Here is a 24,876-nt window from a genome sequence, read left to right on the forward strand (position 1 = left end):
GAAACATGTAATATAAGATAAGTGAATTCAATATAAGTGAATACATGGAAATAATATATAATTAATGTGATATAAGTGATTATGTAAAACTGTGAGATAAGTTATATAGCATTGATATACAGACTAAATGAATGTACAAGAATATATGTATAAGTTTATATGTTATTCTATGTGCTATGTGATGTATATATGAACATATGTGAACAAGATCATACGTGTTTACATGAACACATGAGAAATGATATAAGCTATATGATGCGATCTGTATGATTACATGCACATGTGATATATGTCACATGATATGAACCTATGTGATATGGGTTATATGACAAGAATGATATACAAGTTACATGAGAACGAGATATGAGATTACATGTTTATATGATACAAGTGATGTGAACTGTTATAAATGATAATGCCCATGTTATGTGGTATGAGAGCTAGGGGTATAGTTGACATGCCAAGAGTCGAGGGTCTACGCGGTCCTTCGAGACATATACAGAGGTCCTTCGGGATAAATACATAGGTCATTTGGGATAAATTTCACATGCCCCTAGTAGGACCCTATATGAGCTGTGGTGAGAGCATAAGTGCACAACTTCAATGTACTCGAATACCTTGAGTTCTCAGTAATGTACATGGGCTAATAAAGAGATAATAACAAATACAATATATGTTATGTATATGTTTTGGTGATATGAAATGTTTCACAAGAATTATATGATGTTATATGTGTTATATGATACACAAAAATGATAAGTATAAGATCATATGATAAATGGGTTAATGATAATGATAGAAATCATGATAATGATATTATATGTACATGTATGCATTCTGTTATATGAATTGTTTTATAATTTCTATTATGGGTTTTATATGACTCACTAAGTCAACGACTTAGCGTGTGATTGTTTCACACGTAGGTTCCGAAAAGAGGAAGATTGATAAAAGTTATGCAAGACATGTCAGTTTCTCCTTTCTAAATATCAGATCAGAAAAGAATTGAATAGTTTGTATTTTGTAATACTAATTGTGGTTGGCATGTAAATAAAGATTTGAATATGATATGCTCTAATCGGTTTTTTAAAAATCATAAGATTGAGTTTTGTAATGTTTTAAACATATTTATGTAAATGGTAACTTTATAGTGATGAAATGTTAAGTTTTTATGAGTGTTATACATGTTTTGCTGAAAGTACTGTAGCAGTGCATCGGTACACTGTAGCAGTGCATCGATACACATTTTAAATTTGATGTTTTTGTGCATCGGTACATTGTTCATGGTACTGTAGTAGTGCATCGATACACTGTTCACGATATTGTTCATTACTGTTCACGGTACTATTTAAATGGTATTGGTACTATTCATACATTACAATACTATTCATAAAAACATCTTTTGCCTTAAATTTGTTATAATGAAACATAATTCAACAGTATACTATAGTATTTTCTTAATATAAGCCCAAATGTTCTATTATTTTGTAAGAATATTGTTTCAAAAAGATAATGTGAAATCTCGGACTCGTATTCGGGTCGGGTACGGGTTGAGGGTGTTACAATCATCCATTTGACAATGAAAGCTCAAATACCTTCGTAGTATTTGATACTCGAATTGAGAACTCTAAAGATAATAATCATCTCTTTCACGAATGATTTTTTTTGAAAGAAATCACTAATTTTATTCAAAATAAGAAATATTCTAAATTACAATAAAGATTTACAATCATAATTGTAAGTTAAGATCACATAATTAGGATAATTTTCTATAATCAATTAAACAAAACCAACACATAATTAAAATAATTAGGAAATGTCCTGAATTAGTTTAATTCATAAATTTGAATATATTTAAACATACATACATAATCAATCGATTTAATTTTTCTCATATAATTGAAAAGAATATAAATGTAGTGATATTGAAATAATAATATCCAATAAATTACACTATTTTTTTTGGACAAAATATCTGTGAAATTCCTAGGATTAATAAAATCAAAGTCACAGGATTTACAAGACATAGTTAATACTATGATTAAGCTTTTTTACTCTTTCCACTTGAGATGATTCGGTAAAAACAATCCCTCTTTGCCATCTCCATATATAAAAACCCTTAAAATTACCCGCTAATCACTCAAATAAAATAATACTAACTGATTCCTATTAGCGCTTCCAATTCAGGTAACACAGTTGTCCACCAACTCACCAAGGATGATTAGCTGTGTTTTATTGCGCTTGCTTTAGCTATTAGTATACTGATTTATCGGCAACCGCATGAAGCAACGGTCGGGTTTCGCTGAAAAAACCGACTTTGTTCTTCATGCCTACGTGGCAGCATCTCTGGAGAACCTCGAATTTGGAGAAACGGCCCGATGTTGACGATGAGTCGGATCGGGATACGACTCGGAGAATCTCCTCGAAGAACGACTCGTCGCATGGGATCGTCAACGGTCCATCGTTGCTGAAACCGTACGCCTCTTCGGTTTGTACGAGGAGGTTCCTGAACATGGGGTGGTTAAGGTACGTCGCGCGTACGATAAATCTCCTCATGCTGATGCCCACTATGACCGCCACGTGTCCAGAAGGAACATCGGACGGCGCGTGTTCGTTATTACCGTTGTTTCTGTTAGCCGTTATCCGGGCACTCCTTCGCCACTGCTTGAGCATTTGTCGGATCCTGACGATCTGACGAATTTTCTGGCACTTTCCGCGATACATTTTTTTCTCAAGAAAGTGAGAGAAAATGAAGCAAGAGAAAAGAGAATATTTTCCGAAAAAAGAGTGAACTATAGTCGAATTTTTTTCCTTAACTTTTGAGTTTAGGATGAAGGTATTAACTATTATAAGGTCGAGGATTAGTGGAAAAACCCTTGGAATTGGATATAATTACGAGATTGTGTCTGTTGTTTCCATAGGTGTCAATGTCATAGCCATGTGATACTATAGTAAGGTAATGAGATTTTAGCTAACTTTAATCAATTATGTATTATATTCATTAAAATATTGTTTCTTTGGATTTAATTTTAATTTTCAAAATTAGTTAGTTTATTGAAAAGTGTGCGTTACAAGTAAGATTATAATAAAATCACATTAAAACCAAAAATACAATTTAGACCCTAAAATTAAAGTGTGGACCATGGCAATATAGCAATGTGCTTTTTAAGTAAAAGAATTTTAATTTTTTATAGTGAAATTAAGTGTTACCGTAACAATGAATTCGATGGATAAAATCAATGAGGTATATTAAAAAAGTACGCTATTTTTCGATTAATTTTAATTAATACATTACTTTTTCAAATTTAATAATAATTACAGGCATCAATCAAACAGATTCTTTCAATGAATCAAAGAATGCACGTCGTGATCATACACAATAATTTTCATTTCAGCAATTAATAACTTTATTCGGTATTTAATTATGGCGTGGATTTATAAGATATATGCACTAATATATATATATGGAAGGTTGAAATTATTGAGTAGTCTTAATAGTTGAAAAGAATATTATTTTTTATAATTATTAGATTTGAATTTGAGTAATTATGTATATAAAGTGTACTCGTATTATCAATATCTATAAAAGATTATGAACAACATCATATGTAATTACCTGAAGTTATTCATATATATATATATATATATATATATAGAGAGAGAGAGAGAGAGAGAGAGAGAGAGGGAGAGGGGGAGGGAGGGAGGGAGGGTTATCCTAACCAAAATATAGGATTAATAAATGAGTGAAAATTGATAATTGAGATTAAATTAATAAAAAATTAAATTTACGGAAAACTATAAGTTTAATATCTATACTATTACTTTTGTTCCGTTTTAATACTTAAACTTTATTTTTTTTTAAATTTATGTTTCAATTTGGTACTCTGTCGTTAAAAACTTAACAAAATCGATGTTGTGGAATCTACATTACAAGACGTGTGGAATATCGAAAAAGGGAAAATAATTTCATGTCATTATTGTCGCTAAGTTTTTAACGGCTGTGTACGAAATTAAAACATAAACTAAACGTTAGGAATGATTTTAAAAAAATAAAGTTTGAATACTAAACAAAAAAAATAATAATTTAGGTACTAAATGTGTAATTTACTCTTAAATTTATCATTTTATTTAGATAAGTTGTTCATATTTTGATTATCTTTAGTTAAACTTTTTATTTTTTTTATTTGCATCTAATTTATAGCCTTTTAACTTTCTACTTATATACGATATTTAGACAGTTAGTTTTATTAAATAAAGCATAAATATTTTAAAAATTACGAGAAATATACGTAAAAGTAGGTGTAAACTAATCACATAAATCAGACAAAAATAAAGATAAAAAATACCAACATTAACATAAAATGCATATAATAAAAATGACTCATTGACAAACTTACATTACTTATCTTTGGTGATTCTGAACGTATATTAACAGTTAGCCAAAGGATTCAAAACAATGATAGATCTACAAGATAACCAAATAAATGTTATATGAATCTAGAGATACAACTTCAAATTCAACCTTAAGAAAAAGAAAATACATGTTATACGAGCATAGGGATGAACCTAAGGGGGCGAATGGGGGCAGTCGCCACCTAAAAGTTTCAAATTTTTATATATTTTAAATATTTTCTTTGTATTTTCTATTGAAAATATATTCTAGCCAACATAAAATTTTATAAGTTATTTCCTACTTAAAATTTTATTAGTTTGCCTCTCCTAACATAAAATTCTGCGTCCGTCTCTGTATGAGTAACATGAGCAGAACTTTACGGGGTCAAGAGGAGCCTTGGCCCCAATATTGAAAAAAATATTTTTTTTGAAAAATAAATAAAGGAAAATTTATCCGTGTCCCCTCAATTAAAAAAATTGTATTTATGAAATATGAAAAATACTTTAATCCATACCTTAATAAATTATTAGTTCCGTCCATGATGAGCAAAAGAATTATATAACTCATATTAAAAGAGAGAAAAGAAAGAAAAGAAAAAGTTAACCGTCTATGATCAGCTCGAGACTGATACCTCGTCAAAGGTAAAAAAATATAAAAGAAAATTAATATAAACCCATTTTTTAATCTAAAATCAAATCATAGTTAAATGCAAATAAAAATATTATGAAAACAAAGACTCACTACAACATAATCAGAAAACTTATTTAAAAAAGTGTGATGATTTAAGATTTGTTTAATGTTCCAACCCTAGTTATGCTTATTCCCTTGTTGCCATTTTGATGATAGTAATAATGATATAATATATATGATTAGATTAGATTCCGTTTGTCTTTGAAATATGCAAAACCCTAATATCATTTCAAAATCCTAAAATACTCATTCACTAACCTCCGCTCCTGCATGCCTTGCCTCCACAACATCCTAATATATATATATATATATATATATATATATCACCATTATACATACATATATTCCAAACAAGGCACAACATGCAAGTACATGCAAAGCCAACTTTTATCATTGTTCATCTTCAGTGTTCTACAGGAATGCATCGAGGGATATTAATTGCAATTACACTTTTAAAAATTTTAAATTCTCGTATAATTTAAGTGTTTTCTATTGATAATCTAATTTCACACCCCCTAAATTTATAATACAAAATCATATATTTATATCTCTTACTATAAAATTTTGCTTCCGTACCTAGTGCATATTAGATATATATATATTATAGTGATGAGGGCTTGTTCTCTACTCTGCCATGATCTCTTGTCCCCCTCAGTATCTTTTGGTTTAAGGCAGTAAACCCCTTACTAAAATAATAGATAATGCAAGATTTAGGGAATATATGCTGGGGCCTGTTTTGTTTCTAACTGATTGAATGCGTTAATTTTGGATCTATTCCTTTATACATAGTTTAGAGACATTAGTAATTATCATTAAATCTTGTTCAAATATCAAGTCATTTGGCACGGATCAGAAGAAGAGTTGCTGTAGGGTGTGGCCAAGGCAACCTATATTAAACTTAAACCTCTTCAGGTTGTTTTTGGAACACATTTAAACAAAAACCTGAAACCAAAGATTACGAGGTTAACAACAAGGTCAGTTTTGCAGATTTTGTCATGTTTCATCCAATAGCAAGAGAGATTATATATATACTATTAGATTTTAAGAATGGTTTTATCATTGAATAAATTAACAATAGCCCACTTGCCGTTGAAAATAAGCAAATTTGGGAGCGATTAAGTAAAGCTAAACCTCCGTTGCTTTGAATAAAGAGAGCGTATAAAGACTTGGTCAAAACCACTTTTTTCAATCTCAATCATTTTACATTATAACACTCAAGTATATATTAAATTATGTCACACCAACGATATGGATAAAATAAATAATTTATATTAAAAATTTATTTTCAAATTTTATTAGCTTAATGTTCAAATAAGGATTTTTTAAAAAAGTTTGCTCAAAATAGGGTTTAGTTTTTCTTATCTATTCAAATAAAGGACTAACCATACAAAAGGGTTAAATAAGAGCTTAATAATTTCAAATATACCCAAATAGGGGTCTATCATTTTTAAATATTTTCAAAAAAGGACCTCGTTTGAACGGATTAGAAAACATTATATCCTTAGAAAGAAGTAGAGATCATGATCAAATCATTAACAACTCTCAAAAACTGAAATTGCATAATTAAATTAAGGAGAAGAAGAATGAGAAAGAAAAATAAGATACATAAACACAAGATGAATTTGAAGTAGGGTGAAGAAGAAAAATGTAAAAGAAGAAAATGAATCTGAATTTTGTTAGTCTCTTACCAATTCTTATAGTTTTTTGTTCAACTTCAAGAAATTCAAAAGTTAAAAAGGAGGATAAATGTTAGACAATTGTCTTATTGAACCGTTGAATTTAGCTGAACCTTAGCTGTTAGGTTGGTAGATTTGTTATACGTTTGCCACATATTTATAATGGGCTAAGCATGGTCTGTGACCCATTATTTTGTAATTGATTTCTTAATTCAAATTTAGATTTCGTTTATAATTCTCTTAACCCTAGTTTCTAAGAAGCTAAATCCTACAACCACCTCACTTGTTCATCATCACCTCTGTTTTGGTCACTGTCCGACCACTGCTGACCCCCTCTTCGCACAGTCGAATACTAAGAAGCTTCAACTGAATGGTCAGTCTCCTCAACGAGGCCACCAAGCAGATGATTGTACAGAAAATGATCAACGTGAAGCTGTTCTAGACTCAAATTTATTCACTTGCGTTACTTCTCAAGTGGCGTTAACGTTGATCGTGCTTTCTCAACTGTTTATTTCAAAGGTTTTTCATTTCTTTTGAGCTTTGCAATCTTAATATTTACCTTGGCAATGCTGGATTCTGTTGCAGTCTCATCATCTCTAGAAATGACTTTACCATTGGTGGCACTCTACTCCTACTAAACATTCAATGACTGAAACAGCTGAATGATCAAATATTTAATTCAATATAAAAAATTCAAACCACGGCCACCTTATGCAGAATTGAGCACTATAACTATTAATTACAACTAAAGTGAAGCCCCCACTTCATTCGGAATTTTTAAAAATATTTTAATTGATTAAATAATTATTAATAATAAAATATATTTAAATTAAAAATTATTAAAGTTAATTTTGATCTGTTTAAATCCAAGTTCAAGTGAGACCTAATGCTGCAGAAAGACTGCTTATAACACATTTTGGGAGCCAAAAGGTGACGGCATTATTACAATGAACTGATAAGCACATAATCATCCAACATGTTGCCCATTAACAAAATCACCAAACATCCATGGTGTCATCGCGGACCATAAAATTAATACTTCAAGGGCCATGTTCATAATGCGCAAAAAAATATTGGAAGATAAGAATGTCACGGTCTATAAAAACTTTATAAGCTGAAATGAAAAACTGGTACATTACCATTGATATGCTTTATTCCTACACCAAGCTCAATTCACTCATGCAAACCAGCTACAAACAGGATTCCCCCTGCTTCAGTGGTGAGCCTTTGCTTCAGCTTTCCTTTGAGACCTTGCCTTAGCCTGCAGGTAAAAGTAAAAGTGATAGGTAAGCACATCGCTAAAACAAAGGCAGCATGTTATTGTCAAACATATCAGAAAAACAGGAAGCCAAGGTTCGTGAAACATGTTTTCAAGTCTTTACACATTGAGTTGATCTCATACCCTTTACTGATAGATGGGCTTGGATATGTAAAGCACAAATCAATACCTATCAATATATTTCCTAAAGTGAAATGTCCAAACTGGGATACAGCATCTTATGCTCCAAGGAAATGCATTGATATGTAAATCAAGTTATGAATACCATTTCTTTTAGAAGCATTAGATAATAGATTATGTACAATCGGAATATCATAATTTCAAACAGTGTGAGCAGGAAACCGGACTCCCACATCGTTAAAGATGAGTGTAGTCCCTAATTGTTCCCACAACAACAAAAACCAGAAGGGTATATCATCTAAACAACAATTTTAGATATCTTGATCAAAATGAAATACAAAATTGTCATTCTAATAATCTCGAAACATCAAACAAGTGAAAAAAAAGACTGTCATAACAATGACTCTTAGCAGCAGCTACCAACAACCTTTCTACCACATGAAGAAAACAGATCAAAATTAAAAATTCCCATCAAAATATAAATCCAATCGGTAACAGCGTGATAGTCAATCCCATATGTATAAAATAATTACAATCGCACAAACAGAAAAACGAAATTGAAGAAAAATTAAATAAATCGAAAATAAAAGCAGTAAATCAAAATACCTTGAGGTACTTGAGCTTAATGCTGCCATAAACGAGCCCAAAAGAGAAAGCAGATGCACGAGCCACCTATTACAGAAATAATTGCAATATGAATCAATTTTTTAAAAGAAAAGGTAATTACGTTTTTTTCCTGGGAAAGAAGGCAACTCGGATCTATTATATACGTTTGTGTGAATATATTTATTTATTTTTCATTTTTCTGCATTTGATCCCACCAAAAATAACAAAGAAAAAAAGAAGAAGAAATGGAGAAAATAAATTACAAGGGCGAGAGTGCTGGTGCCGGAGTAAGGTCCAGGTGGAGGCGCCATCGATTTGCTTTGTTTGAGAAATTGGGCGACGGAGTTTAGATCAGAAGAAACAGTCTTGCGCTTGCCCTAGATATTAGTTTCTCGCGAGTTGAGAGGGGCTTTAAGCGAGTGTGGGAACTTTCCCAAAACGACAACGTTCCAGGGCGTTCTTCTCGCCCAATATATTTTCTAAAGGGTGAACTACCCCCAAAGTCAGTAAACTATTGGATAAATACTATTTTGATCACTGAATTAAAAGTTTTATCAATTAAATCATTAAATTTTCAGTTTGATTTCAATCATGTCACCGAATGTTTAATTATTGACGGGATTGATGATGTGATAACTAAGCAAATTTTTATCTCATTATTTAAACATTATATCCCTTTGCTTAACGCTCACGTCAACAATTCCATTAACATATAATAGTTGGTAACTTGTTTGAAACTAAATAAAAAAATTTAGTGACTTAATTGATAAAATATTTAGTTTAATATTCAAATATAATCAAGCCAATAATTTAGTGACCTTCAGATAATTTACCTTTTTTAAAATATGATTATTGTCAGAATAAAATACACTATGTGTCACTAATTTTTTAGTAGATTTTAATTACTAATGTTAGTAATTGATTATAAATAAGTAATTGTCTTGTTAGATCCTATTAAATTAATGACGTGTCACCTTAAATCCTATTAAATTAATGACGTGCCACCTTAAAATAAAATGTTAATATTTATTGTGTTGATATATGACTCTTGATGACGTGTTGAGGAAAGTACGATTGTGCAAATATTGCTTTTATGATATTAAAATGTAAATGAATTCTTAAGAAAAAGTGTAAAAGAATATTTAATAATACGATTTCACTTATCATTTGGAGAATATTTTTTAATATTTTATTTATTAAGATTTATATTTATCAAATAATTATTAATTTGATATTTAAATTTAAATAAAATCAAATAATTTACACTTTAATATTTAATTTGTGAACACAATTTTATAAATTTATCAAACAATGTCGCAATCATTTTTAAAAGAACTGCGATTGCATTAGATTTAATCACATAAAATAAAATTAAAATTGGAATAAGCATTAGATTTAACCACATTAAATAAAAGATAAATTGGAATTTGGAAGTAGTTTTAGATCTATTTAAGCACTTGAAATATAAATAAAAATATTTAATGATTATGATTTCTTATTACACATAAATTCATTAAAAAATAATAACCATTATTTATAGTGAATTTAGAATCTGAACAAAAACTAATTAATTTAAGCAGATCAGTCAAAAACAAAGTTTTTGGAACTCGAGAAAATTGTGGGGGACAAAGCCACCTCCGAAGCCAAAAAGTCAAAACCCCAAGTTCAGAAGCCTAATTGAGAGGGGTACTACTTTTCTAAAGCCATATTTGCAGTAACTCGTTCACTTTCTCCCTCAAGGAAACTCCTAAAACTGAAGAGAAACCATCCATGGCAGCCATATCTAATATCTCTCCTTTGTCTTCTTCATCATCTCTCTCAAAACCCATCTCAAAAAACCATTCTTATTCCCTGAACACGCCTCAAAAGAGCGCCTTTTCTCTCCTCCCAAAAACCCTTCAAAAACCGTCTTCTTTGCCTTGCAACTATGTCTATCATACCCAGAAACCTCAGTTCACCATCTCCTCTAAAACCCCCATCTCTGACTTCTTTTCAACAAACAAAAATGAGGGCGGTTCTTCTTTTATTGATGACGACGACAACGATAAGCCCCGTGAGGAGTGTGGTGTTGTAGGTATCTTTGGTGATCCTGAAGCCTCACGTCTCTGCTATTTGGCCCTCCACGCGCTTCAGCACCGTGGGCAAGAAGGTGCAGGTATTGTAGCTGTGAATGACAATGTTCTTCAATCGATTACTGGTGTTGGTTTAGTGTCTGAGGTGTTTAATGAATCTAAACTTGATCGATTGCCTGGTGAAATGGCTATTGGACATGTCAGATATTCAACTGCTGGTTCTTCTATGTTGAAAAATGTGCAGCCTTTTGTTGCTGGGTACAGGTTTGGGTCTATTGGGGTTGCTCACAATGGAAACTTGGTGAACTACGGTGCTTTGAGAGCTATGCTTGAAGATAATGGTTCCATTTTCAATACTAGTTCTGATACTGAGGTTGTACTTCATTTGATTGCTATTTCAAAGGCCAGGCCTTTCTTTTTGAGGATTGTTGAAGCTTGTGAGAAGCTTGAAGGGGCTTATTCAATGGTGTTTGTGACTGAGGATAAGCTTGTTGCGGTGCGCGATCCCCACGGATTTAGGCCTTTGGTAATGGGAAGGAGGAGCAATGGTGCTGTTGTTTTTGCCTCTGAGACATGTGCTCTTGATTTGATTGAAGCAACATATGAGAGAGAGGTGTATCCTGCTGAAGTGTTGGTGGTGGATAAAAAGGATGGGGTTCAATCAGTTTTCTTGATGCCTCGCCCTGAACCAAAACAATGCATTTTTGAGCATATCTATTTTGCTTTGCCTAATTCTGTTGTTTTCGGAAGGTCTGTTTATGAATCGAGGCATGTTTTCGGTGAAATACTTGCTAGCGAGGCTCCAGTTGACTGTGATGTCGTGATTGCAGTGCCGGATTCAGGGGTTGTGTCTGCTCTTGGTTATGCAGCCAAAGCTGGGGTGCCATTTCAGCAAGGCCTGATCAGGTCTCACTATGTTGGAAGAACTTTTATTGAGCCTTCACAGAAGATCAGGGACTTTGGAGTGAAGCTAAAGCTTTCACCGGTCCGTGGTGTATTGGAAGGTAAGAGGGTTGTGGTGGTGGATGACTCAATTGTCAGAGGAACCACATCTTCAAAAATCGTTAGGTTGATTAAGGAGGCAGGAGCTAAGGAGGTTCACATGAGAATCGCAAGCCCACCGATCATCGCTTCTTGTTATTACGGAGTGGACACACCAAGCTCCCAGGAGTTGATATCGAATAGAATGAGTGTGGAGGAGATCAGACAGTTTATAGGGTGTGATTCACTGGCTTTTCTGCCATTTGATAGCCTGAAGAAGATGTTGAGTAGTGATTCTCCAAAGTTTTGTTATGCTTGCTTCTCTGGGAAGTACCCAGTGATGCCAAGAGAGGTTAAAGTGAAACGAGTTGGTGATTTCTTGGATGATGGGTTGAATGGACCTTTTGATTCCATTGATGGAGGCTGGATTCAAGGCCCTCGGAATTTGAACACCGAGAAAGAAATCGATCCACTGCTTCAGGCATGAGTGTGGCGAGTGAAATAGATATCAGTCTTTCTATTTTCTTCCTTGAACAAAAGCTAGCTGGGCTTCGAAATTCTAAAGCTTATACAATTTTGCCCCAATGTTTTGCTCTGCAAACTAATCTCTAATGAATGTGTTTGTTGTTTTCTTTGATAATAGACAATGGTGCTGTTGCTTCATAATTTATGTCCCTTGGTTTCTTTTCTATGACTAATCTCAATGAAAAGAACCCAGCTGCAAGGTTTCCAAATTTTGCATTGTCAAAGATTTGGTGGGGCTGGATCAAGACTGTTCCAAGGTTTCTGCTATAGTCATATAGTACTTGCTCATCTCAGTGTTTTGGTTATTTATTCTCATCAATACGACATATTTCAGAATAATAAAGCTTGTGATTCTGAAACTAAAGTTTTCAATCAATAATTGCATGAAAGAAAAGTTTTCAATCAAAAATTGCATGAAAGAAGAAGGCTTCCCGTAGCCATAATTCGACCATTCAAAATAACTGTAGTCTATAGTATCTTGTCTTAATTACATTATATGGACAACTTGTGGTAGTCATCAAACAGTACCAAATTTGGAGCCAGATGAATATTCTTGGATAATAGAAGCTAACTAAGAAGCAGGAACAAGTATGAGGTGCTCGTTTGTGCTACTTAAACTACCAACTTCACTACAAAATTTAAGAATTGCAAAATCACCTTTATTCAGTTCTGTAATTAAATTTAATTCAGGAATGAAAAACATAATCTGCGTTCAAACCAGCAGGCTTAAATTCATAAAAGTGCAGTAATATTAAATTAATGGCACACTAATTAGCCATTTTCCGCACGATCATAAGCATTGGATTTGTGCTTTGGTGCAAATGTGAAACCATCTGGAACCTTGCCAAGCAGCATTTCAGATATTTGGATCTGGACAAGTGGAGAAGAAACTAATAAGAACACGATTATCATTATTACCGTGAGATGTATAGTAAGAAGCAACTTCGTACCCAGTCAGCTGCAGAATCGGACGCCATTAGGGTCTCAAGGTCATCACGCCCATAGTATGAGGGAGGACGCCAATTCAGCCGTTGGGGAATGACATCTAAAAGACCAACAGGTATATACCTGCATGTGTAGCTAAGCCATTCCAACAAGAAATGCCTAGTTGTTTCCACACCTGCAAAGTCAGTTAAACACCGGAGACTTCAAAACATAATAGTTGTTCAATATAAAGGTATATATGTTCACATAATTAATAAATATTAATAAATAATTCTAGGAAACTGATAAACAAGACATTTTGGAATTTCCAAGCTTAATCCAAAGAAAATCACATAATTATGCACCAGTTTCTTCTGAAAGGGACAATCTAATACAACAAAAGGTGCTAAAAATTTTGGGTAACAAAATCAATGTTGATCCAAGAGCAAAAGACCAACATAAATTTTCTCAGAATGGTTTCACAACTTGAATCAGGAAGCTAAAACTTGAATGGGGCAGTTTGATACTTGTTAAAGATATGGCAACAAGTACAATCAACAATTTAGGCTAGGGAAGAAAGAAAAATGTTTCTGTTTTATATCAACTCAATCACAGCATATTGATCAATGTTTCTCATACCATAATGCCAGCACAAACTTATCATTAACTATTCACTAAGCTAACATATGAGAATTCAAACTAAATTATATGTATTTCACTCTGAATATTGTATTACTGCATACCCTTTTTGTCAGATCCCCAATGCTCTAGGCCAAAACGTACATAGTCCTTAAAAATATTCAACCGCTCCTGTGAACTGATATCCCAATGCCTCTGTTCCTTGATTTCAGTAAATAACCAAGGCTACAAAGCACCTAAGATGTTATAATAGGCTGAAATTCCATACAGCGCAGTTCGGCAGTATGATAAATAATGGAAAATTTTCAGATAAAATGTCAGATAATGAACATGTAAAATCTAAATACTTACCTTAATCAATGCCCCTCGAGCAATCATACATGAAGAGAGCTCAAGGCAGTCAGATATATGCTTGTTCCAATCTAAATATGAGAAAACATCCCCATTCCCTAAAACTTGCAGTGCACTAGGGGCCTTCCGAGCACACTGGTATACATAATCCCAATCAGCAAGTTTACTGTAGCGTTGCTGACGTGATCGACCATGTATTGTCACTGCAGTAGCACCCCAACTGCCAATATCTGCAATCAACGAATCAATGCGGTTTTTACCTTCAAAGTAACCTGTTCTCACCTGCCATAACAAAAGGTACAATTACATTTCTTAAAACAGCTTGATGATTGTAACAAGTGCTTGTAAAGGAAAGGGAAAAAGGAGCAACCTTGACAACAATTTTTTTTGGGGGGGGGGGGGGAAGATAAAACAACATAGGCATGCTTATAATTTAACTAATAACCTAAATGGAAAGCACCTTAACAGTTATAGGTCTATCAGCAGTGCTGGAAGCTGCTTGAATTATTCCTTTCATACGTGCTGGTCTTGTTAGAAGAGAAGATCCAGCCCCCTTATCGACAACAATATCAATTGGGCACCCCATGTTAATGTCAATGAAGTCCACTGTACACTCCTTTTCTATAAGTTCAACAGTACGTGCTATAGTGTCAGGATATGCCCCACATATCTGAACTCCAAACAAATCCTCAGATGAATGTCGCCTCAGCAGAGCCCATTCTGAAGCTTGACCCTGTTCAAACAGGATAAGCGCCACAGAGAAACTCACATATCAACATAGAATGCATTTTACAACAAAAGGAAAGAAAAGGCCACTAGAAGAACCACCAAAAACAAAGTTCAACTATTTTTTTTTTATAGGAAAGAAGTTCAACTATAAAATGTCAAAAGCTAGTCAATGCAAAGACATCACTCCTTTCTTACTTGTGATGCCTTGCTGCAAAAGGAAATTACACCAATTTGTTCCATTGGGTGTAATTAACCTGGAAATCACAGCCTGTTATTCCAATTTCCAACACTTATGGAATGATAAAACTAGCAGTTTGCCCCGATGCAACTAGGAATATGTGATATACATACCTGCAAAAGATTGGTGCACATTGCCATTTCACCGCATGTCACATCTGCACCTAATGTTTTGCATACCCTACGAAAAGGAAGATTCCCAACAGTTGTTAGAGGAGCAAGATACAGCTTTTCTCTAAAATCAATGAGCATCTTTTCACGAGGGTGTATCTTGAGGCTCCTATCAGGTTCTGCAACTACATCATCGGTCATTTCAGCAAAATCTTTTTCACTATCCTTCTCCAAAACAGTTGCATCTGTCAAATTACATAACCTAGTTATGTAAACAGTTGCATCTGCATTAATCAGTTCAAAAAATAGCAAATAATAAAAATCAACAAGAAGACTACCACCCTCCACTTCATCAGAGCATTTTTCGTCAGCCACACATTTTGCCTTCTTTGAGGGTCTAAACTCATCAGTTGCACATGCATCCTCTGCATTTACTGCTGCTGACAATTTCGAAGGACATTCAGAACAGTCCATTGAATCATCAGCCACTTTTTTGCATTCAAGTTCATCAGCAGCATGAGAACCGCTTAAACCAACTTCATCTTCCTCCTTATCTACTAGCTGCTTCTTTTTCCAGTTGGGCCCCTGAAATATTGTATTGATACTAGGTTAACAACAATAACTCATAATAATGTTACTTCATGATGGTATTAACAAAACTGGGAGAAATAAGGACCAATAAAAGAATTCAGTGGGTTCATCATACCATTAGTCCAAGAGATTTGAGTACACCATCTGCTTTAGTAAAGCGCATTTTGTTCTTCCACAAAAGCTTCTGAACATCTTTGCTTAGTCCATTGACTTCAGAGCATTTCTTCAACAAATTAGAAGTAGCTGCAGAAGCACCATCCTTATGGGTGCCGACAAATCTACAGGCTAAGCCATAAGGGCATGGTGCATCGGCTTTTATAAATGGGCAGTCACCCTCCAAATCAGCTGGTTTCTACATTCAACCAAAAACAAAATACTTATTAGAAGTCCAATTAGATAAATTCGATCACATTGTAAATTTCATGAAATGGGTATTAAAATACCTGAGCCAAAAAGGCTTCTATGTCATGGCTGAAACGACATTTATCTTTATAAGAACAAGCATTAACATCTCCCGTCTTAGCTATCTCTGGACATAGATTCGAAGCAGATTTTTGCTCCTGAAGGAGAAAAAAAATAGCAATTACTTTACATTCCACCACCCAAAAAAACTGCTTTCTGGTAAGAAAATAAATTAGGTTGAACATGTTGGTACCTGACGACGCTCTCGTTTGATTTGCCGTTTCGATTTCTTCTCCTTGACTAAATTAGCCTGGGGTTGCTTGGCGTTGGCATTGGCGTCGGAGGCGGCATCGTTTTGGGTGGTTCTAGAGGGTGGTGGAGGTCGAAGAAACTCTGGCTTTATAGGTGCAATGGCTCGGGCCACCAACTCTTTCGGTGTTCGTTGAGTAGTTCCATTCGAGTTCGGAGGCGGCTGTGAAGCTAGGACCCCTTCCTTCTTCAAATCTGTCAATACAGACAGATCTTTCGAAGAGTCTTCCATGGAAGGCGAGTTCACTCGGTGAGCGCAGTCAGTTCGCTGTTGTCTCTAGCAGTTAGTGAAGTTGTGTTCCAAGTAACACGGAGTGGGTACTGGTTTAGGGTTTTGGGATTTTTGTTTAAAGAAATTAGAGTGTATTTAGTTGGTTAAGAATGTCAGTTTCAGTAATTTTATATTATTAATAGTAGTAGATTTTTTTGGTTATATTATCAGGAATGTCATTATCTCTCTTTTCTTATGTATTGTTGGATTACTGATGTTTTAGACTAAAATACTCTTAATTGTTTTTTTTAAAAAAATATCCTTATTTTGTCATTGAATAATAAAAATTCTATGAATGTTAAATTACAAATTTATCATTAAACTATTTTAGATTTACAAAAAATCTATAATTAAAATTTTATATGAAGTTAAGGGGTTAAAATAAAATTTTACTCTTTTATTAAACCTTTTTATATTTTTAATTTTATAAAAAAATATGAATTTTATGAATTTAAATTTTTAAAAAATATATATAAATATTTTCTAACTTATTAATATATATATATATATATATATATATATATATAATAAAGATAATTTGGTCAAATATACATTTCAATGATTTGTTATTTCTTTAACCAAACACGATAATCTTACATTCCTACTAAACCTGTCAAACACAAAATATAACATTCTCAGTATTAGATTATACAAGACTTGAATATTGAGATATTATTGATTTTCTATCACATATGTACAACATACTTATATACAGCAGGAGAATTCAAGAAAACAACTCTAATAGGAGTAGTTAAGCCTAACAAACCACAACCGTTCCATAACATAATTACAGCTCATCAATTAACCAGCTCAGCATTAATTGACTTTCTAGAAGTCGCAAGCTTAATATGCAGTATGCCTCTTCCTCTAATATTCTTCCTGCTTATTTCCTTCCTTCTGTTGATTAACTTTGCTGCACACACATTTTGGCTCTGAATTCTTCAAATGTAGCCTTAGACAAAGGTTTTGTGAACCCATCAGCTGCCTGATGCATGGCAGGAACATAGTTGACACAAAGTTGGCCAGCTGTCACCTTCTCTCGAACAAAATGTATGTCAAGCTCCACATGCTTCGACTGAGCATGGTATACCGGATTAGCACTCATGGCAACTGTGCTTGGTTATCACACCAGACGATGGGCGTGCATTTTTGCTTAACACCAAGATCATCCAACAGAGCAGTGAGCCACGTGACATCTACAGTGGCGTCTGCAACGCTCTTGTATTCGGCTTCCATAGTGGATCGAGAGACTGTTTTTTGTTTCTTCGACGACCATGTAATCAAGCACGGCCCTAAGAACACTCCAAATCCCGAAATAGACCGTCGATCATCAATATTGGAGCCCCAATTCGCATCAACGAAAGCAACCACATCTAAACTTACAGCACAGGAAGGAGAAAAAACCAAACCAAAATCCAAGGTAGCAGCCAGGTATCTCAGTATACGCTTAACTGCTGTAAGGTGCAAATCTCTAGGGGAGTTCATGAATTGAGCAACTTGCACAACGCTGAAGGAGATGTCAGGCCTTGTATGACAAACGTATAGAAGAGAGCCAACAATGCTGCGATATTCAGTTGTATTGGTGATCAATACCCCCTCATCACGTGAGAGTTTGGAGGAAATAACCATAGGTGTACTGCAGTCAGCAGCATTTACCATACCAGTTTTCTCTAAGAGCTCATTAACAAATTTCTTTTGACTCAAGACAACATTCTGACCAGATCGTTTGACTTCAATTCCCAAGAAGTATCGTAACTCCCCTAGATCTTTCAGTGAAAATCTGTCCTTGAGTATAGCCACAACTTCTTCCACATCAGTCAACGAACTTCCTGTAATAACAATGTCATCGACGTATACGAGTACGTATATGAAACCTTGAGGTGAACGTTTGTGAAATAAAGAGGGGTCAGCACGAGACACCATAAAATCCATTTGTACCAGATTTTGTTTTAATTTATCGTGCCAATTCCTGGGTGCTTGTTGCAACCCGTATAATGCCTTTTGAAGTTTGCAAACAAACGGCTTACCATGTTCATTTACTTTCTCGAAACCGGGGGGTTGCTGCATGTACACTTCTTCGAGCAAATCCCCATTAAGAAAGGCATTATTAATGTCTACATGCCTTAGAGTCCAGCCATTGTTGACTGCAACTGCAAGGATTGCATTAAAGGTCGAGAACCGAATGACAGGGCTGAACGTTTCTTTGAAATCACAGCCAGGTATTTGCGAGAACCCCTTGGCTACTAAACGTGCCTTATAACGCTGCACCGAGCCATCTGGATTGTGCTTTACTTTGAACAGCCATTTGCACCCAACAATTCTTCGATCATCTGGCAAGGTAGTTAAAATCCAAGTATTATTTCTTAACAGAGCATCATACTCATCACAAGCTGCTTGTTTCCAGTGTTCCATCTGAAAAGCCTCGTGTATTGAGTTGGGGACATAATCATCGTAAGTCGCAGCATATGCCTTTGGTTTGAACACACCACATCGGCTGCGAGTCATCATATGGTGAATTCGTTGAGGTGCACATGGCTCATCATTAGAAGCAGGAGCAGTTTATTCAGGTGCTAAGTCTAGCTCAGCATTGATCACATCGTCCTGGTTAGAGAGCGGATCATAATCATCATTAGTAGGCTGAGTAGAGAAAGAATTCTCATGTTGATGCGCGGCAGGAGAACCTGCACTGCTAGAGGACTCCAAGGGCGAAGACTCCAAGGGCATCGAAACTTCATTACCATTGCCTGCATTATTAGAAATTTCAACATCATTCCTTGCATCATTTGATATTGATTGGGAGACTTAATGATGTGTGTCCTGGAACAAAGGCTGTCTGGAATCTACCACTATACTTAGCGATGGTGACAACGTGGAAGGTGTATTCAAGATATGTGCATCAGTATTAGTATCAGCACCTGAAAAAGGAAACACAAATTCGTTAAAAACTACATGACGAGAAGTGTACACTCGATCATCTGGGGCCACACATAGATAGCCTTTATGTTGTGGGCTGACAGCAAGATACACACATACTCTTGACCGAAAAGCAAGTTTGTGATTCAGAAATGGTCTCAAGTTAGGGAAACATTGACAGCCAAATACTCTCATCATCCTATAGTCATGTTTTTTATGCATGAGCTTTTCAAAAGGTGACATCTCTTGAAGAACCTTAGTAGGTAACATGTTAATCAAATGAACTGCAGATACAACTGCATAAGACCAATACTTGATTGGCATGGCATATTGAGCAAGTAAAACGAGTGCAAGCTCCACAATGTGACGGTGCTTTCGTTCGACTACACCATTTTGCTCGGAGGTGTGTGGACAACTCAACCGATGGACAATGCCTTGCTTGGCCAAGAGAGGAGACAAGCTGCGAAACTCGCCCCCCCCAATTACTCTGAACTGCCATGATCGAGTAACCAAACTGCCTATCAACAAGCTTTTAAAACAAATTAAATGCTACAACAGCCTCATCTTTGCTTTTCAGGAGATAGAGCCAAGTATGTCTAGTGAATGCATCAACAAACGAGACATAGTATCGAAAACCATTAGATGCCATATGTGGAGGTCCCCACAGATCTGTGAATACAAGTTCAAATGGAGTAGAAAAAACAGTATTTGATTCATTAAACGGAAACTTGTGGCTCTTGCCCATATAGCAAGCAGTACATGCTTTGTTTACATCAAATTTTAATTTGAAACCAAGGTCATTAGACAAACTAGCTAATATAGGAGCTGCCGGATGTCCAAGACGCATGTGCCACAACTCATCGACGGAATCTTTAACATATGTAGCATGCACCTCAGCCATACAAGCAGCAGGAGCATCATTATTAATCGCAAACGAGTAAAGTCCACCACTCTCTTCACCTTGAAGCAGCAAACAACCAGTCTTCTCATCACAGATACAACACTGATTGGCATGAAATTCAAGGTAAACATCATTGTCCTTAGCAAGCTTCGAGACCGAAAGAAGGTTCTTAGTGATTTGAGGTACATGCAATAAATCATTAAGCAAAAGGACTCTAGATGCTGAAGAAACTGAAGATCTACCAACCAGATTAACATTAAGAGGCATACCATTACCAACAATTAATTTACCTGGACCACTAAATTCAGAAGGTTCCAGGATATTTGAAGCTTCTGTGGTAACATGATATGTTGCCCCAGAATCGACCACCCACCTATCCGAGCCATGAGCAAAATTAATCACATTAGCTTGAGCCACCCCAGAGGAATTAGGACGTCTTTTGCCACAACAATTACACGTGTTGGTAGACGATGAAGATGAATCACCACTGTAAACGATCCGATTCTCAGATGTAACACAAGAAAAATCCTTGTCGAATCTGTGCCAGCATCGATCTACAAGATGGCCGACCTTGCCACACAATTGACACTGAAAACGTGATTTGCCTCGACCTCTACCAGCACCGCGAGAGTTTGTGGAATAACTGGATCGCGAATCCGCACGATTATTAGGGAAGGAAGCACCACGCTCTTCACCCTGAGCAATATGCGCGCTCATTGGTATGACTTCGATTTGCTCATCAAACCCAACTAGCTGTATTTCAGCATCAAGAAGCATGGTATAAACGCTATCAATATTGAAAGTATCTTTCATGGTAGTAATAACAGCTATAAAGGACTGATACTCGCGTGGGAGCCCTTTTAGTATACTGGCAATGCGTTCAACAAGAGGAACCGGGCTGCCACACGACTCCAAGGCATCGTAGACTTCTTTAACTCGTGTGAGATAGACTCTCATAGTATCACCACCTTTCTTCAAGGACTGCAACTTATAATGAAGGCTCATGACCGCAGTGGTTGATCGTGCAGAAAAGAATTGCAACACAGTGTTCCAAACAGCTGAGGCAGATTCAATACCAACAAATTGAGGAAGAAGAGGGGCACTAATGGTGGAAATAAGTCATGAGGCGAGGGCACTGTCTTGTGCAACAAATTCTTCATATTCTTCATTGATCTGAGCAACACCGTTATCATCAACAATTGTTTCTGGTGGTGTGGAAACTGCACCAGTGAGCAGTCATTCCAGCATATGGCTACGAACAGTCAGTAGAACTTATTACTTCCAAAGAAGGAAGTTCATTTCATCGAGCATAACGTTGACCTTCTTATGGGAGAAGGTCTTCAAGTTTTGGCCAGGAAACTCCATTGTTGCAATCGTTACACAGCAGAAGCTAGGCAAAGAGAACCAGGACCATCGGCGATTGATACCATATTGGATTATGCAAGACTTGAATATTGAGATATTATTGATTTTCTATCACATATGTACAACATACTTATATACAGCAGGAGAATTCAAGAAAACAACTCTAATAGGAGCAGTTAAGCCTAACAAACCACAACCGTTCCATAACAGAATTACAGCTCATCAATTAACCAGCTCAACATTAATTGACTTTCTAGAAGTCGCAAGCTTAATATGCAGTATGCCTTTTCCTCTAATACTCAGTAATTCTATTCTTTAGTAATCTTTTATTCCTACTTATAATCTTATATTCCGTGAACCAAACGTACCTTAAAGTTATGTTCCAACGCTAAAAACCGCTTTTTTCACGAGGAGAATGAACATAAAGTGGTAATGTTTCCATCAACCTTGAGAGTTAAAACATAAAACGGTGTCGTTTCTTAGACAGTGAACAAAATAAAGTGAGATTTGATCATATGCCCTCTCTCGAGGACCAAAAGGTCAATCTGGCGGTTTAGACCACTCTGTCATCCTGACAATTTTATCAACTTCCATGAACATTCATTTATTATTTAATATCCTAATACAATTAGTAACTGAGAATAATCAAAGAGAAAACTACATAAATAGTCACTAATATTTGATGAAGTTTTTGTTTTTTTCATTAAAATTTTAAAAATAATAAATTGATTAGATTTATAATAAATCGATAGTTCGTTAACGGACGTTACTAAGAGTAATAAAATGTTGATGTGACTGGGCGGTCAACTTTAACACCCTGTCAAAATGGTGGACTGTTTGACTCATCTTTTTAAACCCCCTCAATCCTTAAAAACTTACTTTATCCTTTTCTTTTGCAACTCATCTTGGCTTCTTCTTCTATGTAAAATCAGTGACAATAAAAGCAGAATAATCATATCTTGGCTTCTTCTTCTGTGTAAAACATTTTGTGGCTGTATAATAATTTCCAACTCGTCTACCACCTGGATGTTTTCATCTAAATCCTCTACAGGTAAATGTTGAGATAACTGCTTATCACATATAACTACCGCTTCAAGCCTGACGTAACTACACCAGGAGAGGGAAACAAGTTTTACATCGGGTCCGTTAATGGCTCGAGGACAGTAATAATACTAATATTTTACGGGTAGGCACGAGACCTCCTCCCACAAGTGTGTGTGTGTGTGATCGGCTTAACTTGATCACTAAAATGATTAAAAAATCTTAAAGAAATGCATCTTCAAGGTTAAATAACTAAACATCAAACCTTTTGGAAGCAAGTTGTCAACCCCGTTAAATCAGAAGCTATTGCAACTTGCTGAGGCGGAGTGTGAGTTTCGACAGTCAATTTACATGAATTAGTTGGAGAAAGTGACATGATGCATGTTCTTTTACATCATCATCAAAGTACGAGATTTAGTATTTAATCTTAATCTTATAGAAAAAACTAAGCAGACAAATAACTTTGTATAATTATATGTGTGTGTGTGGTCCAAGAGCAGGGTATGAGCGACATGGGATTTGGTCGAGAAAGAACTATGTGCTGTTACTTTGCTATTGTTTCCATCATCTCGTTGCCACATGACTCTGAAGTTAGGATGATAATCACAAAAGGTGTCATTGCAATAGTCGTTGTTGACGGTTTTTATGATTATAGAAGCTTCTTTCGATGAATTCAACTGCCTAACTGATACAATTACAAGGTAACTTTCAATCACATAACTAACAAATTAATTTTAATAGGATCAGTTTTTGCCTAATATCAATCTATTGATATGCAATTGAAATGAATTGTGGATGTCCCTAAGGCCCGGGATTTAGTGGTCACAGTAAGACCATTTTCAATTCCCTTGATGATCTTATTAGTGAAATTGTAGCTAAAGTTTTGCATCATAAAGGAATCGGTATCATATTTTTTCTTCAACAGGTGGTTTAAACAACAAACATTTTTCCCTTGAAAACTAAATAACTTTTGTTTTATTTATTATGAAGTGGTATGAAACGTTTAATTCATGGCTTGTGGAAGCGGAGGCAAAGGGGAACATGGGTGGAATTGTTCTATCAACGAAAGAATACCTTGGAACTTGAAAAGTATCTATGGCTATGCAGACTATTGCTCTTCCAGCTTCGTATCTGTTGAATCTATGCTAACAGATTACAAAGTTAGGGCAGGGGAATACTAGACTGTTACCAAATTGTCAATGCTTATACCTTGTTAACAATATAAAGAGCTATCAGGTGAAAATTATTGAATCTTCATGATATTCTTCCTTTATATTAAAGTAAGATCATTGTTAATATCCGGGTAACGAAAGAAAGAACAAGAAGAGAGGAAAATGAAGTAAGTGGAAAAAGAAGAAGAAGAGCTGGAAGTTCAAGTCACCGCGTGAGGACTTGCAGGTGTTTATTCTGCTTTTGTTGTCACTGATTTTTGCGTGGAAGAAGAAGTCAAGATGAGTTGCAAAAGATAAGAGGTAAATTAGGGTTTTTAAGGATGAGGGGGTTTAAAGAGATGACTCAAACAGTTTCATTTTAATCAGGTGTTAATGTTGACCATCCAGCCACATCAGCATTATGCAGTAACAATTATTAATGACAATTGATTTGTTAAAAATCGATAATATTGTGATTAATTTATTATTTTTGAAATTTTAATAAAAAAAAGAATTTATCAAACATTAATGACCATTTTTGTAGTTTACCATAATAAAATAAACAGCTGTTGTTTATCGCAAAGAATGATTAAAAACTC

General features: G+C 35.0%; 4 protein-coding genes across 4 annotated transcripts; 1 reads left to right on the forward strand and 3 right to left on the reverse strand.

Moving 5' to 3' along the window:
- Nucleotides 1-1,954: 1,954 nt before the first annotated feature.
- On the reverse strand, nucleotides 1,955-2,805 carry LOC120179277 (auxin-responsive protein SAUR50-like). Its single transcript, XM_039184913.1, has one exon. It carries the CDS (start codon nucleotides 2,722-2,724, stop codon nucleotides 2,254-2,256), a length of 471 nt encoding a protein of 156 aa, XP_039040844.1. The 5' UTR covers nucleotides 2,725-2,805; the 3' UTR covers nucleotides 1,955-2,253.
- A 4,868-nt stretch (nucleotides 2,806-7,673) lies between these two features.
- On the reverse strand, nucleotides 7,674-9,177 carry LOC120179242. Its single transcript, XM_039184882.1, has 3 exons — nucleotides 9,028-9,177; nucleotides 8,765-8,830; nucleotides 7,674-8,020 (listed from the first exon to the last, which is right to left on the reverse strand). The coding sequence occupies exons 1-3, from the start codon at nucleotides 9,073-9,075 to the stop codon at nucleotides 7,973-7,975; spliced, it is 162 nt and encodes a 53-aa protein (XP_039040813.1). The 5' UTR covers nucleotides 9,076-9,177; the 3' UTR covers nucleotides 7,674-7,972.
- Nucleotides 9,178-10,367: 1,190 nt separating this feature from the next.
- Nucleotides 10,368-12,498, forward strand: LOC120179399 (amidophosphoribosyltransferase, chloroplastic-like). Its single transcript, XM_039185001.1, has one exon. The coding sequence runs from the start codon at nucleotides 10,535-10,537 to the stop codon at nucleotides 12,302-12,304; it is 1,770 nt and encodes a 589-aa protein (XP_039040932.1). The 5' UTR covers nucleotides 10,368-10,534; the 3' UTR covers nucleotides 12,305-12,498.
- Nucleotides 12,499-12,899: 401 nt separating this feature from the next.
- On the reverse strand, nucleotides 12,900-16,983 carry LOC120179407 (tRNA-dihydrouridine(47) synthase [NAD(P)(+)]-like). Its single transcript, XM_039185008.1, has 10 exons — nucleotides 16,580-16,983; nucleotides 16,368-16,484; nucleotides 16,040-16,276; nucleotides 15,672-15,918; nucleotides 15,337-15,578; nucleotides 14,717-14,989; nucleotides 14,257-14,538; nucleotides 14,010-14,130; nucleotides 13,293-13,462; nucleotides 12,900-13,212 (listed from the first exon to the last, which is right to left on the reverse strand). Exons 1-10 carry the CDS (start codon nucleotides 16,865-16,867, stop codon nucleotides 13,114-13,116), a joined length of 2,076 nt encoding a protein of 691 aa, XP_039040939.1. The 5' UTR covers nucleotides 16,868-16,983; the 3' UTR covers nucleotides 12,900-13,113.
- Nucleotides 16,984-24,876: the final 7,893 nt, after the last annotated feature.

This window comes from Hibiscus syriacus, unplaced genomic scaffold (assembly GCF_006381635.1).
Source record: "Hibiscus syriacus cultivar Baekdansim isolate YM2019G1 unplaced genomic scaffold, ASM638163v2 tig00112411_pilon, whole genome shotgun sequence".
NCBI lineage: Eukaryota > Viridiplantae > Streptophyta > Magnoliopsida > Malvales > Malvaceae > Hibiscus > Hibiscus syriacus.